Here is a 16,267-nt window from a genome sequence, read left to right on the forward strand (position 1 = left end):
TTTCGGGGTAGAGCGATCAAACCTTAAACCCCTTTCACATCGCACAAATAACCCGGTACCGACACGGCATATTGCCGTGTCGAACCGGGTCAGTGTGCGATGTGAAAGCACACTGGCCGATTTAGCGGGTCGCCTGACCCGGTAAATCAACCCGGTAAAAAAGAAGGGTTTTACCCGGGTTGATTACCGGGTCAGGTGCGGTGTGAATGGGAGCCGTGTCGATGCGACACGGTTCCCATTCACAAGATAGGGAGAGGCGGCGCTGGAGATGAGCTCATCTCCCGACGCCGCCTCCACCCCCGCCCCTGCTGCTGCTGCGCGCTCCGTTGTTATGGCAACCGACCCGATATATTGGGTCGGAAAGCCAGCAGCGGAGTGCAAATGCCGGATCCCACCCGGTAAGTACACGTTTGTCTTACTGGGTAGGATCCGGCATTTGCAGTCTGAATGCAGCATTAGAGAGAGATAAAGTACCAAGCAATCAGCTTCTAACTGACATTTTACAGGATGTGTTTGATAAATGACAGTTAGGAGCTGATTGGTTGGTACTTTGAGGCAGATGTATTAACCTGGAGAAGGCATAAGGAAGTGATAAACCAGTGATATGTGCAAGGTGATAAAGGCACCAGCCCATCAGCTCCAATATGTAAATTAACAGTTAGGAGCTGATTGGCTGGTGCCTTTATCACCTTGCACATACCACTGGTTTATCACTTCCTTATGCCTTCTCCAGGTTAATACATCTGCCCCTTTATCTTTCTCAAGCTTTGATATGTCTCCTCCTTTGTTCCAAGGAGAAGAATTAAAGATCAGTCACTGTTGCATTGTTTTTAAAATATTAAGGAAGTTTCTCCACCTTCAGAAAACTAACGTAATGGAGAATAAACAATGCCTATCCTACACCAGGTCAGACCAGGTGCAGAACCAGCATGAGGGGATTTATGCTGGAACTTTGGAGTCTATTTACTAAGCCTTGTGTGGAGATAAAGTGGACGGAGATAAAGTACCAGCTAATCAGCTCCTAACTGCCATGCCACAGGCTGGGTTTGAAAAATGACAGTTACAAGCTGATTGGCTGGTACTCCGTCCACTTTATCTCCACACAAGGCTTAGTAAATAGACCCCGTCAGGACAGCTGATAGAAATGAAAGGCATTTTTGACACTGAAATACCGGCTACTTTAATTCTACAAAAGTTCTCAGAGTTATGCCCTTATTTATCAATGAGTGATAAATTTCACTGTGATAAATTGCACCAGCCAATCAGCTCCTAACTGTCATTTTTCAAACACAGGGGTCTATTTACTAAGCCTTCGATGGAGAAAGTGGACGGAGATAAAAGTACCAGCCAATCAGCTCCTATCTGTCATTTTTCAAACACAGCCTGTGGCATGGCAGTTAGGAGCTGGATGGCTGGTACCTTATCTCCATCAACTTTGTCTCCATCCAAGGCTTAGTAAATAGACCCCAAAGTCTGTAACATGGCAGTTAGGAGCTGATTGGCTGGTGCAATTTATCACTCACCATGAAATGTATCACTCATTGATAAATAAGGACATTAATATTTGTATACATGCCCTGAATGATGGTAGTCACCAAAGCCTAACCTGTCCTACGACACAGTAAAATCTTTTTCGAGCCTACATTACCCCTTCAACCAAGAAAAAAACAAGTTCCCGCTAAATTTACCTGGTCTGATAAGACGTTTCTAAACATAAAATAATTCAGCTCAAGTAACTGCAACAAAAAATGACTGAGTAGTACAGGAGTGGAGAATGGTGTATGACAGTGATGGCTAACCTTGACGCTCCAGCTGTTGTTGAACTACACATCCCAGCATGCCCTGCTACAGTTTTGCTATTTGGCCATGCTAAAACTGATGCAGGGCATGCTGGGATGTGTAGTTCAAAAACAGCTGGAGTGTCAAGGTTAGCCATCACTGGTGTATGAGGTAGATGGGCTACGCGAAATGCATTCAACCCGGCATAGCTAGCAAAACGTACATGTAACTTCAGCAAATAACAGGAGCAAATGTGGCCGCAGTACAACAGGAGGTATAGCTTCATGGTGATGGTAAAAATGCTTCAAACTCATTACACAGTGAAAGTAAAACCATCATTAGAAGTAATCGAGATGCATTTGCCCAATCAGATGTGGCCACCGGTTGTCATCATCATCATCATCATCGGTTCGCGGCTTGCTACAGGAGTCTAGAATCCACAAGTGACCCGCCTCCAGACGCATGTGCGTCTTCCTGGTGCTTAGTATGGGACGCAGTTTGCGTGAACATGCCTTTGCTGTACTCAGCCCGCATCTACACACCTCCTCCAAACATTGTCTTTACCCTCTTTGCACAAGGAGGCGTAACCCAGTCTGCGTTTTCATACGCAAGTGCAAAGCCACAAAACGCCGGTATGCCCAACTCTGCGTGAGCACCTTACAGGTTTGGGATGTTTGACACTGCTGTAATTCATCCTGGTACGTAATGTTGGCTACACAGAACAGCTGTATTTTATATGGTTGTTGTAACCACATTCTCCAAGCATCAGTCCACGTGTGGTGCCGAAACGACCCATTCCATCATAGACCGCAGCCTCAGGGAATCAAACACATTTCTACTGGGAATGCTGTCTGCATGGCCACAGCACTCGCACCAGCTGAGCTTCACTGGACCCATGCACCTGGCCCGTGTACCCACTATAAAGCAGGCAGAATGCGTTGCTGTGATATAAAGCAGAATACAACTGCAGTTTATCCTCACTCAGACCCAGGCAATTGATGATCCGGCCCAGCAACCAGAATGGCGATCAGCCCTGCGGTGCCCTGCCTGCAGTGATACTCCTCTGTAACTGAGTAGCTGGGAGATGCCGATTTGTTATGCTGCTAGAGAGATCACTATGGCCGTATCACTATCTGCACACATATTGGGGGAAATAACATGATCTCCATACATTTGTTTATGTACTCTGTAATGGGCGCTGTGGAACCCGTGTGGCACCATATAAATAAAGAATAAAATACTGGAGGGGATGGCGCTCAGAGGCCATACATATGGCCCAGATTTATCAAGCCTTGGAGAGTGAAAAATACCACGGTGATAAAGTACCAGCCAATCAGCTCCTAACTGTCATTTTTCAAACACAGCCTGTGACATGGAAGTTAGGAGCTGATTGGCTGGTTCTTTATCACTGTGCTATTTATCACCAAGTCTTGATAAATGGGGGCCATAGTTCTGTTCTCTACCTAATACAGTGGTTCCCAAACTGTGTGCCGTGGCACCCTGGGGTGCCGCGGGACACTTGCAGGGGTGCCTCAGGTTGGTGGTCAAGGACCAATTCAAACTATTTATTGTCAATTTAATAGGCAAAACCAGTGCTGATGGCTTCCAGTTATAAAATATGTGGACAAACAGAAGCAAATCTTGTCCCTCACCACATAACTGACCCTAAGGATGACATATAAACATAATTTACTTAATCTAATATTTTTTTCTAAATTTCTCAATAAGAAACTTGTGGCCTAGGGGTGCCGTGAAAAAAAAATCTGACACTCCAGGGTGCCGTGACTCACCGAAGTTTGGGAACCACTGACCTAATATATTCCTATGTCAACTTCCTCATAAACCAATAAGGGCATCTAGGATGACCTAACACATTTCTAATACTAAAGTGCATTGATAGACACATTGAATGGTCTCCCGGCAGAGGTGGTGGGGACAGACTAACACCACAGAGAATGAACAGATACAGGGAGACAATATCATGGGGAACAAATACTGTGGAACCACGCTGCCAGGTGCTACTTCCCCACTTCATCATGGCAATGTGATGCAGAAACTGGTGGAACAAGGGTCAGATGCACAGTGGTGGGTATAGCACATTGCTGAGGCAGTGATGGAGGGGGGATTAGGCCACTGCAACAGCACAGATACATCACATGCAGGCAGGCAGCCACTACAGCCCATGTACACACAGTCTTCTCCCATGCAGTGATGCTGTGTATAAATGAGAGGGGTGAACTGTCACCAAGCATGTATGCAGCAAATCCCTGCAATGGGCTCACCCCAGGTGATGGGACTTACCTGCCTGGGAGCTGGCATGGACCAGATACAGAGATGCAATCATGCAGCATATCCATAGAGCCCAGCACTCTGCAGTATGCATGGTTGTATATCAGAGCAATGTCCTCATGGTACCACGGGCTTGTGCTGGGGTCTCCCTGCCCGCTGCTGCTGCTGCTGCTGCTGTCACACACTCCTCTGATGCTGCTGCTGCATTATTGTGCTTCCCTGGCTTCCATATACTGCTCTCTTGTGCTTTTACTGCATTGGGTGGTTGGATGGGGATGTGAGGCACCAAGCACCTCCCAGCTCAGGTTTCCTCATCCACATGCACAGCCACATCCTTAGATCCTGCAGAGACGGCCTCCTTCCAGCAGAGACCTCCTCAGGCACACTGGGAAATGTAGTCTGCTGTATATTGGTGCTGTACCAGGCAGGTCAAACACACCCTGACAGCCTGCCAGGGGAAAAATTACACTGTGACTGGGCATAACACATCCAGTGCAATCACTGACATCACAATAGTAAAGCATCAGAAGAGGTAACAATGGGCACATTAACTGCATCCAGTAACAATAACCCAGCACCTGAACACAAAGCCATAATAGCCAGCAGTCCAGAGTATGTGCCAGCAATCAGCAATGGTATCAGCAAAAGCCACTCTTGGTCCCGTATAGGATATCTGTGGTAATCCATAAGGCTAATGCTTGTAAGGGAGGGGGAGGGAGTCATGCATTTGCACCAGCCCTATGCCATGTGCAAGAGATCTGTAAGAAACAGGCGTCCTTTCGGTATGCAGTTAATTTCCTGATGGTTAGGATCCCGGCGTTCAAAGTACAGACGCCAGTATCCCGACCGTCGCCCGCAATTCCCACTAGGGTCGTTGTCCACGCCACCACCCGAGGGGGAATATAAAAGTGTGGCGAACAAACCTAGCTACTGATCCCGCGAGGGGACACGCTGCGCTCAATGTCGAGATTTTGACTGTCAGCAACCTGACCGCCAAGATCCCGACAGGAAGGTAATCATACTGTATGCAGGACTTACACAGAGTCTTAGATACGTCCATGACACACGTGCAAGACAGACCGATTAAGGGGGTCATTCCGACCCGATCACTCGCTGCAGCTGTTCACAGCGCAGCAATCGGGTTGGAACTACGCATGCCGGCGCATGCTGGACGGCCAAAGGCCGTCGTTTCCTAGCGATCGCTAGAGGCGGTCGCTGGGCGGGAGGGGGCGTGGCCGGACCATGCAGGGGGCGGGCCGCATCGCCTGGGTGACGTCACACACAGCCGCTGTGACCAGGGGCAGCGACAAGCAACTCCCGGTCAGCCGCAGGAGCTGCGCTAGCCGGGAGTTACTCAACAAGTCTAAAAGCATCGCTGCTGTGCAATGCTTTTGTACTTGTGGGGGGGGGGGGGGGGGGGGGACAGACATGCGGGGTGGGCTAGCCCTGTGCTGGGCGTCCCCCCGCATGTCTGGGAACATGATCGTATCTGTGCTAAATTTAGCACAGCTACAATCAACTCGGAATGACCCCCTATATGCGCTTGCATTTGTTGCCTCACTAAAACACCCAATTTCATGGAAAGAAGGATACAGCTAAGTTTAGTTCAACTCAGAATAGGAAGCAGGCAAATGTGAGTAAATACTCATCTGTGCGTGTGCTGCGTGCAAAAACGCATAGAGTGGCAGTTTGAACACCATGTAGAGGTCTGCACCACTCAAAATCAAGTCCAATGTACTTAAAACATTCAAATCTACAAACATGAGATATGAGATATTCACAAAGCGGAGGCTGCTACTCGTGGGTTTGACCTCAGAATTTGAAGCAGCCCTAATATAAGTTCAAAAGCCGGAATCTGGTTAGAATGTTGTCAATCAGAAGGTTGACACTCAAATGTTGACATTCAAAAATGACGACATGTTCATATTATTATTATTATTACATTTTATTTATAGGGCGCCACAAGTGTTTTGCAGCGCCGTATAAAGGACAGTACAGGGAGACAAATCTTAGCATTACAGTAAATAAATAACAAAAATAGAGTACAGGTAACAAAGAGCACCACAATTCTCAAAACATAATACGGCTTAGATGTAAGTAGCGAGGGAGTAATCATTGTACTACTTGGGGCTGGCGGCCATAGATAGAGATGAGCCTTTACCAGTAGGAGAAAAAGCAGGTAAAGATGGTCATTGAGTAGGAGAGAGCTGCGGGTGAAATGTGTTGAGAAGAGGGCTTTGACAACAAAAGGAAAGAGGGCCCTGCTCTGAAGTGCTAAGAATCTAGTGGGGAGGGGCAACAGACAGATGATATGAGATGCAAGCAAGCGGGAGGAAGCCTGATGGCAGTATGAGAGCAAAGCAGAGATGTTCAAGGCATGGGGCAGGGGGATGGGGGAGCAGCCTAAGGACTAGGTTATGCATCGGATGGGTACGCTTTGATAAATAGGTGGGTTTTCAGTGCCCGTTTGAAGCTTTTCAAGGACGGGGAGAGACTAATGGAGCGGGGGAGCGCGTTCCACTGAATGGGTGCAGCACAGGCAAAATCTTGAACTCGTGCATGGGAAACAGTGACCAGGGCCGAGGAGAGGCAACGATCATCGGCTGACCGTAGTGGGCTGGAGGGACTATGGAGGGAGAGGAGGTGGGAGATGTAGGGAGCAGTGGAATTAGAGATGGCCTTGTATGTGAGGGTGAGGAGTTTGAAGAGGATTCTGAAGGGGAATGGGAGCCAGAGTAGATTTTGTCGAAGGGGAGTGGCAGATGTGGAGTGGCGGGAGAGGAAGATGAGCCTAGCTGCGGAGTTGAGGACAGATTGGAGGGGAGCGAGATGGGAGCAAGCAAGGCCAGTGAGGAGAACATTGCAGTAGTCGAGTCATGAGATGACCAGTGAGTGGATGATAAGTTTAGTTGCACTCTGGGGGAGAAATGACCTGATGCTAGTAATGTTGCGTAGCTGGAACCGACAGGATTGCGCCAGAGCTTGGATGTGGGGTGCAAAAGAGAGGGAGGAGTCAAGAGTGACGCCCAGGCAGCGGAGTTGGGCAACGGGGGAGATGATTGTGTTGTCAACAGTGATAGCGATATTTGTAGGGGGTGTTGCTCTGGCTGGGGGAAAGATAATGAGTTCAGTTTTGTCCATGTTGAGCTTCAGAGAGCGCTCAGACATCCAGGAGAAGATGGCAGAGAAGCAGTTGGAGACCTGAGAGAGGGCAGAGGGGGACAGATCAGGAGATGAGAGGTAGAGTTGTGTGTCATCAGCATAGAGGTGGTATTGAAGGCCAAAGGAGTTAATGAGCACACCCAGGGAAGTAGTATACAGGGAGAGGTGTACAGGACAACACCCTGAGGGACACCAACAGGAAGGATGGAAGGGTGTGAGGTGGTTCCGGAGGCAGACACAGAGAAGGAGTGGTTAGTGAGGTAAGATGTAAACCAGTCAAGGACGGTGCTAGAGAGGCCAACGTTTTGGAGTGTGCGAAGGAGGTGAGGGTGATCCACGGTGTCAAAGGCAGCAGAGAGATCCAGAAGGATGAGCAGAGAGAAGTGGCCCTTGGATTTGGCCGAAAGCAGGTCATTGGTGACTTTCACCAGGGTAGTCTCGGTGAAGTGGAGTGGGCAAAAGCCAGATTGTAGTGGATCAAGGATGGAGTTGTCAGAGAGGTAGCTTGTGAGACGGCTGTAGACCATTTGTTCAAGTAGTTTGGAGATGAATGGGAGAAGAGAGATGGGGTTGTAGCTAGTGATTGATGAAGGGTCGAGGTTGTTTTTTTTGAGAATAGGTGAGACCAGAGCATGTTTGAATGGTGAGGGAAAGATGCCGGTAGAGAGCGATAGGTTAAAGAGGTGAGCAAAGTGGGAGCAGGCAGGGGGGGGGGGGGGGAGCGGAGAAGACAGGAGGGGAGGGAGTCCAAGGGGCAGGTTGAGGTGGGAGGATAAGATGAGGGAGTGGACTTCCTTGTCTAAGATGGGTCGGAAGCAGGACAGGGTGGGATAGATGGAGGGGAGGGATGATGGGAGCAGGGGTGGCAGCAGAGGGATTACGGGAGGAGATGTCATTTTGGATATCCTCAAGTTTGGAGATGAAGAAGGAGGCAAAGTCAGTGGCAGTGAGAGAGGAGGGGAGGAGGAGAGGGGCGAAGGAGAGTGTTGAAAGTTTCAAACAGACGGCATGGACTGGAGGACTGAGAAGAGATGAGTGCTTGGAAAAAGGATTGCTTGGTGAGAGAAAGAGCAGAGCTGTAGGAGGAGAGAATAAACTTGAAATGGAGGAAGTCTGCCAGAGAGTGAGATCTCCTCCAGGAGCGTTCTGCAGAGCGTGAACATTTTTGTAGGAATCGTGTTAGTTTGGTGTGCTAGGGTTGGGGTTTGGAGCGGCGGAGGGGGACAGAGGAGAGGGGGGCCACAGAGTCGAGAGCAGCAGTAAGGGAAGAGTTATAGAATAAGGCTGCCTGGTTGGGACAAGTCATAGTGGAATGAGGAGAGAGGAAGGTCTTGAGGGAGGACAGGATAGCGGGGTTGAGAGACCCGAGATTGCGTCTGGTGATGGTGAGTCTGGGAGTGGAGAGGAGAGGGGAAGATGAGAGGGTGAAAGAAAGTAGATGGTGGTCAGAGGGAGGGAAGGAAGAGTTTGAGAAATCAGAGAGGTCACATTGGTGGGTGAAGACAAGGTCGAGGGAGTGGCCGAGATTGTGAGTAGGGGTGGAGGACTATCGAGAAAGTCCAAAGGAGGTGGAATGGGCAAGAAGATTAGTAAAAGCTGCATTAGTGATGTTGATAGGGATGTTAAAGTCACCGAGGATGATAGTGGGGAGGTCAGAGGAGAGAAAGTGGGGAAGCCAGGCAGCAAATTTGTCAAGGAAAGGTGAACAGTGGCCAGGGGGGCTGTAGATCACTGCCACATGGAGGTGAATGGGGAAGAAGAGGCGGATAGTGTGGACCTCAAAGGTGGAAAAGGCGAGGGAGGGCTCAGGTGGGATGACACAAAAGGTGCCGTTTGGGGAGAGAAGGATGCCCACGCCTCCACCCTGGCGGCCATCAGGTCTGACCGTGTGGGTGAAGAAGAGGCCCCCATAGGAGAGGGCAGCAGGTTAGGGGGGGTGTCAGAGGAGGAGAGCCAGGTTTCAGTGATGGCGAGAAGGTTATCAGAGTGGGAGATGAAGAGGTCGTGGATAGTTGTCATCTTGTTGCAGATTGATCTAGCATTCCAGAGTGCACAGGAAAAGGGAAGGGAAGGGACGGGGGAGATGGGGGATCAGGTTGGCTGGGTTCTGAATGCGTGTGGGCGGTATGGAAATTGGGGGAGGGGTGACCTAGCAGTGAGGATTGGTATGGGACAGGATTGAGGAGCCATAATTCCAGTACAGTAGTGTTGTTCAGAGGAGTAATATAGAATGGAATGTGTGTAATGTAGAATGAACAATGAGAAGGGGGTGTAGTAAAAGCAGAGTCAGTGCAAACAGGAATTATTGGGAAGTAATGGAAGGAAAGGAAGGCTGAGATTCTGACACAGTGGATGTAGATAGTGTAACTGGGGAGCAGAAAGCAATGTGTGAGAGCAGTAAGGTTGTTACTTAATCAGACAGGGAGGTACTGTAAGTGTCCAGGCTGTGCAGGCTGCAGGCGTTGGTGGTACTGGATTAGGTTACTCTCTGTAGTATGTTGATTGCAGTTCTCTTTTGCAGGTGGGGAAGATAGTCTGCTGTCTTTCTGTTTCTCTCCTGTTTATCTCCAAGTATCTCCAAAGGTCATATCCTCATACTTAACACAAACATACTTTGCAGCTAAGATGCTTTGCAGACAAATATGTACTGATTAAATATAAATGCATAAATTGATACAGGCTTGATTGCTAACAGCACCCACCCACAACAAAAGGTTAGCTATAGGTGTGAATAACAACAGACCAGTACATCCCCCACTAGTACACAGTGATTTCCTACTATAGTAGTGGCTAGGAATAACTAATTAAAAACAAAGTTGCAGGTTACCTAGCTCAATTCAAATAAGCATGAAAGTTGCAGGAATGAGATTGATGACCTTTAACATCAGAGCCGTAACTACGTGTGTGCCAGGTGTGCCTGGCACACAGCGCAGTTGCTAGCATTCTAAGTCAGCGGCTTGTAATGAGTCAAATTGACTCATTACAAGCCGTCTGTGCTGTGTACGCCAGAGGAGCGGAGAGGAGCTGCTCGGGTTGCAGGGGAGGAGGAGGGAGGGGGACTCCGGAGCCGCAGCAGCGCTATGTAATTGGTAGCGGCGCCGCTGCAGCTGTCCCTCTCCTTCCGCATTGGCTGGCCAGCGCTGCTGTGAATGCTGGGATGCGCTTCCCTCATCCCAACATTCACAGCGGCCATCCAATGCGGAAGGAGAGGGACAGCTGCATGCTGCGCCGCCTGCAATTACACTGTGCTGCTGCGGCTCCCAAGTACCCTCCTTCCTCCTCCTTCTCCCCTGCCTCCGGAGCTGCCAGCACTGAGGAGCCTGACTGCCTGAGCCAGCGGAGAGATGGTAAGTATCATCTATTCTGTCTGTCTATCTGTCTATCTCTCTATCCTGCCGTAATGTATAAAAAGGGGGACACTGGCTGCCGTAATATGTAAAAAGGGGGACGCTGTCTGCTGTAATGTGTAAAAAGGGGGACGCTATCTGCATGTAATGTGTAAAAAGGGGACGCTGTCTGCCTTAATGTGTAAAAAGGGGACGCTGTCTTCCATATTGTGTAAAAAGGGGACTCTGCCGTAATGTATAAAAAGGGGGACTGGCTGAAGTAATGTGTAAAAAGGGGACGCTGTCTGCCATAATGTGTAAAAGGGGACGCTGTCTGCCGTAATGTGTAAAAGGGGACGCTGTCTGCCGTAATGTGTAAAAGGGGATGCTGTCTGCCGTAATGTGTAAAAGGGGACGCTGTCTGCCGTAATGTGTAAAAGGGGACGCTGTCTGCCGTAATGTGTAAAAGGGGATGCTGTCTGCCGTAATGTGTAAAAAGGGGACGCTGTCTACCGTAATGTGTAAAAGGGGGACTGGCTACCGCAATTTGTAAAAAGGGGAATCTGTCTGCCGTAATGTGTAAAAGGGGGCTTTACCTGGTGTAGTGGCGCTACTGTGCAGAGTAATTTAAATAATGGAGACTACTGTGCACCGTAATATGAATTGGTATTATTTTGTGGCCACACCCCTTCCCATTAAGCCACGCCCCTATATTTTTTGTATTTTTATTTTTACGTAGGCACGCACTGCACCTATTTTACATAAGGGGGGCGCCAATGCCGTTTCTTGCCCACAGCGCTAAAATGTCTAGTTACGGCACTATTTAACATGAAGACATCAGAATGTTGACAAACTGTTTTTTTGTTAGGCTAAAATAACAACAAAAAAAGTATTTTGACCTTCTGGTGTCGACATTTTAAATGTTTACATTACAAACATGTTGACATTTTAATCATGTCGCAGGAGTGAATGTAGATATAGTGATTGTCAACCTAAAGTTCTTGTCAACATTGTGTGTGTTGACTTTTCATGCCACACCCCAAACGCCAGTGTGTTTTAATGGGCAGATAGGAGGTTGCTGTAAATATTAAAATACAGGAGCAAAGTAAGTTGTATGTAGCATAAGCTCAGAATGAATACAATTTAAGCAGGGCTGTCACTAGGGTTGGGCGAGTTGTGCCGTCAGCCAGGGCACTGCTTTGGTGCCTCACGACACCTGCATTTGGCTTGCAGGGTGTCTAGAAGTCAGTAGCGCTATTGCAGAGCTACCCAGTGCGTCTGTTGGTCTGCAGAGGACCTAGCACTTCAGACGTTTACTCTGTGAGGGAAGTGAGTGGAAAAGAGCAGCGTTCCTAGTAGGATATGGACTGACCTCGCAGATGCCACTCAAAGCAGCCTCCTTGACTAGTGGCAAGGGTTGCTCACCCCTGCAACTGAATAAACCACTAAAAATATAAACAGACCTCATGAAAATGCAAAAGCTGATGAGCCATAATTATTAATTGCGATTGTGGCTGCTACAAAGTATGTTCTATTCTTGTGTTCTAAAGGAGGCATAAAAAGCAGGCCTGAAGTGAACTTTTGTCCCCTTTTGTGAAGCTTTGCATCTACTGTCACATTTGTATCTGTTTCTGCAAGTAAGTGCACTACATGCTTCAAGGTGGCAGAGACTGGCTAGGTGCTAAGTTTTGCCCCTCCTAATGGGACAGCAGCTGAGCAGGATGGGGAAATGACTTGTTGGCTGCAAGCTCACAGGAGTCATGCTTCGTATATTGGGCCTAATTCAGACCTGTTCGCTGGCTAGGTTTTTTTTGCAGTCCTGCGTTCACATAGTCGCCGCCCATAAGGGAGTGTATTTTCTATTTAAGTGTGCGATCGCATGTGTAGCAGAGCTGGACAAACAGATTTTGTGCAATCTCTGAGTAGTCCAGGAGTTACTCAGCCGCTGCGAACACTTCAGCCTGTCCGGGACCGGAAATTGACATCAGGAACCCTCCCTGCAAGCACTTGGACACGCCTGCGTTTTTCCAACCACTCCCAGAAAATGGACAGTTGCCACCCACGAACGCCCTCTTCCTGTCAATCTCCATGCGAACGCCCGTGCGAATGGATCCTTCACACAAACCCATCGCTGAGCGGCGTTCCACTTTGTACCCGTGTGACGCGCCTGTGCATTGAGGTGTATCAGGGCCGAAACTAGGATTTTTGTCACCCGGGGCAAGGTAGTCATTTGACACCCCCCCGCAAAAAAAAAAAAAAATTATTTTACAATAAATAAATAAAAATAATAATAGAATAAAATAAAATAAATAAATACATGAATAAAAATATTATATATATATATATATATCTCTTTCAGAACTTTTTTACCTGAAAAATTGCCTTTTCTAACATAAATTTCATATCCAGGAAAAAGTGTCCCCATTTTACACAGTACGACAGGCAAGTGTCCCCATTCCCCATTTTACACATTGCGGCAGACAGGTGACCCCATTTTACACATTGCGGCAGACAGGTGTCCCCATTTTACACATTGCGGCAGGAAAAAGTGTCCCCATTTTACACATTGCGGCAGACAGGTGACCCCATTTTACACATTGCGGCAGACAGGTGTCCCCATTTTACACATTGCGGCAGGAAAAAGTGTCCCCATTTTACACATTGCGGCAGGCACGTGTCCCCATTTTACACAGTACGCTGGCAAGTGTCCCCATTTTACACATTGCGGCAGGAAAAAGTGTCCCCATTTTACACATTGCGGCAGGCACGTGTCCCCATTTTACACAGTACGCTGGCAAGTGTCCCCATTTTACACATTGCGGCAGGAAAGTGTCCCCATTTTACACATTGCGGCAGGAAAAAATGTCACCATTTTACACATTGCGGCAGGCACAGGTCCCCATTTTACACATTGCGGCAGGAAAAAGTGTCCCCATTTTACACATTGCGGCAGGCACAGGTCCCCATTTTACACAGTACGCTGGCAAGTGTCCCCATTTTACACACTGCGGCAGGCACAGGTCCCCATTTTACACAGTACGCTGGCAAGTGTCCCCATTTTACACATTGCGGCAGGAAAAAGTGTCCCCATTTTACACATTGCGGCAGGCACAGGTCCCCATTTTACACATTACGGCAGGCACAGGTCCCCATTTTACACATTGCGGCAGGCACAGGTCCCCATTTTACACATTGCGGCAGGCACAGGTCCCCATTTTACACATTGCGGCAGGTGGTGGAGGGAGAGAGAGAGAGAGAGGAAGGGAGAGGGGCTGACTTACATTTGAAGCGGTTCTCGCCGCTCTTCAGCCGCCTCTCCCTCCTCGTCCGGTCTGCGCGGCTCCCCCTTCTCCCTCCTCCGGCGGGGTTTCGTGGAATGACGCGTTTGCGCCGTGACGTCACGACGCAATCGCGTCATTCCGCGAAACCCCGCCCCCCGAGCTGGGCACTCGGGAGAAGGGGGTTTCAAAGTTATAAAAGTGCCGCGGCGGGTGTTAGGGGGTCTCGGCGCCCCCTCCAATCCGGCGCCCAGGTCGCCTGCCCCCCTAGCCCCCCCCCTAGTTTCGGCCCTGGGTGTATACGCATGCACAGTTTAGATCGCCTGCTGTACGAAAACACAGCCTAGTGATCAGGTCTGAATTAGCCCCCTTGCACCTAAACTACAGTAAGATGCATTTGTTGCACGATCAGATGTTATAGTGACCCTAAATGCGTGGAATGTGCACATTTGTGGGGTGGGGGCGCATCTGTGGTTTAAGGAACGGACACAGGAACTTTTTAGCTCTGAATATGTACTTGTGTTTCCCTTGTCCTCAGAGGCGACAGAGATTGATAGTACTTTTGATTGGATGCAGTCGCAAGATCAAGTTGCACTTTATATGTAAAAATACTTTTACATCCCAAAGTAATACAAACTTTACAAATGCAACACATATGTGAGATACATGCAAAAGCAGCCAGTGTTTACTCTGCATTAAAAAAAAAAAATAAGAATTTACTTACCGATAATTCTATTTCTCGGAGTCCGTAGTGGATGCTGGGGTTCCTGAAAGGACCATGGGGAATAGCGGCTCCGCAGGAGACAGGGCACAAAAAGTAAAGCTTTAGGATCAGGTGGTGCGCACTGGCTCCTCCCCCTATGACCCTCCTCCAAGCCTCAGTTAGGTACTGTGCCCGGACGAGCGTACACAATAAGGAAGGATTTATGAATCCCGGGTAAGACTCATACCAGCCACACCAATCACACTGTACAACCTGTGATCTGAACCCAGTTAACAGTATGATAACAGCGGAGCCTCTGAAAAGATGGCTCACAACAATAATAACCCGATTTTTGTAACTATGTACAAGTAATGCAGATAATCCGCACTTGGGATGGGCGCCCAGCATCCACTACGGACTCCGAGAAATAGAATTATCGGTAAGTAAATTCTTATTTTCTCTATCGTCCTAGTGGATGCTGGGGTTCCTGAAAGGACCATGGGGATTATACCAAAGCTCCCAAACGGGCGGGAGAGTGCGGATGACTCTGCAGCACCGAATGAGAGAACTCCAGGTCCTCCTTAGCCAGGGTATCAAATTTGTAGGATTTTACAAACGTGTTTGCCCCTGACTAAATAGCCGCTTGGCAAAGTTGTAAAGCCGAGACCCCTCGGGCAGCCGCCCAAGATGAGCCCACCTTCCTTGTGGAATGGGCATTTACATATTTTGGCTGTGGCAGGCCTGCCACAGAATGTGCAAGCTGAATTGTATTACACATCCAACTAGCAAAAGTCTGCTTAAAAGCAAGAGCACCCAGTTTGTTGGGTGCATACAGGATAACAGCAAGTCAGTTTTCCTGACTCCAGCCGTCCTGGAACCTATATTTTCAGGGCCCTGACCCCATCTAGCAACTTGGAGTCCTCCAAGTCCCTAGTAGGCGCAAGACACCACAATAAGCTGGTTCAGGTGAAACACTGACACCACCTTAGGGAGAGAACTGGGGACGAGTCCGCAGCTCTGCCCTGTCCGAATGGACAAACAGATATGGGCTTTTTTGAGAAAAAAACCACCAATTTGACACTCGCCTGGTCCAGGCCAGGTCCAAGAGCATGTTCACTTTTCATGTGAGATGCTTCAAATCCACAGATTTGACTGGTTTTAAACCAATGTGTTTTGAGGAATCCCAGAACTACGTTGAGATCCCACAGTGCCACTGGAGGCACAAAAGGGGGTTGTATATGCAATACTCCCTTGACAAACTTCTGGACTTCAGGAACTGAAGCCAATTCTTTCTGGAAGAAAAATCGACAGGGCCGAAATTTGAACCTTAATGGACCCCAATTTGAGGCCCATAGACACTCCTGTTTGCAAGAAATGCAGGAATCGACCGAGTTGAAATTTCTTCGTGGGGCCTTCCTGGCCTCACACCACGCAACATATTTTCGCCACATGTGGTGATAATGTTGTGCGGTCACCTCCTTTCTGGCTTTGACCAGGGTAGGAATGACCTCTTCCTGAATGCCTTTTCCCTTAGGATCCGGCGTTCCACCGCCATGCCGTCAAACGCAGCTGCGGTAAGTCTTGGAACAGACATGGTACTTGCTGAAACAAGTCCCTTCTTAGCGGCAGAGGCCATAAGTCCTCTGTGAGCATCTCTTGAAGTTCCGGGTACCAAGTCCTTCTTGGCCAATCCGGAGCCATGAGTATAGTTCTTACTCCTCTACGTCTTA

General features: G+C 48.6%; 1 protein-coding gene across 7 annotated transcripts in view; it reads right to left on the reverse strand.

Annotated features, from left to right (window-relative positions):
* The window catches only part of ADAM22 (ADAM metallopeptidase domain 22), a 500,813-nt gene extending 496,386 nt beyond the window's left edge, over positions 1-4,427 (reverse strand). For 5 of the 7 annotated variants that reach the window (XM_063921518.1, XM_063921515.1, XM_063921514.1 and 2 more), the window contains exon 1: positions 4,081-4,424. In XM_063921518.1, the coding sequence (XP_063777588.1) occupies positions 4,081-4,162 (82 nt within the window). In that variant the 5' untranslated portion in view covers positions 4,163-4,424. Of the gene's footprint in view, positions 1-4,080 lie in introns of all 7 variants that reach the window. The other 2 variants (XM_063921513.1, XM_063921516.1) reach the window with 2 other exon arrangements.
* Positions 4,428-16,267: the final 11,840 nt, after the last annotated feature.

This window comes from Pseudophryne corroboree, chromosome 5 (genome assembly GCF_028390025.1).
Source record: "Pseudophryne corroboree isolate aPseCor3 chromosome 5, aPseCor3.hap2, whole genome shotgun sequence".
Taxonomy (NCBI): domain Eukaryota; kingdom Metazoa; phylum Chordata; class Amphibia; order Anura; family Myobatrachidae; genus Pseudophryne; species Pseudophryne corroboree.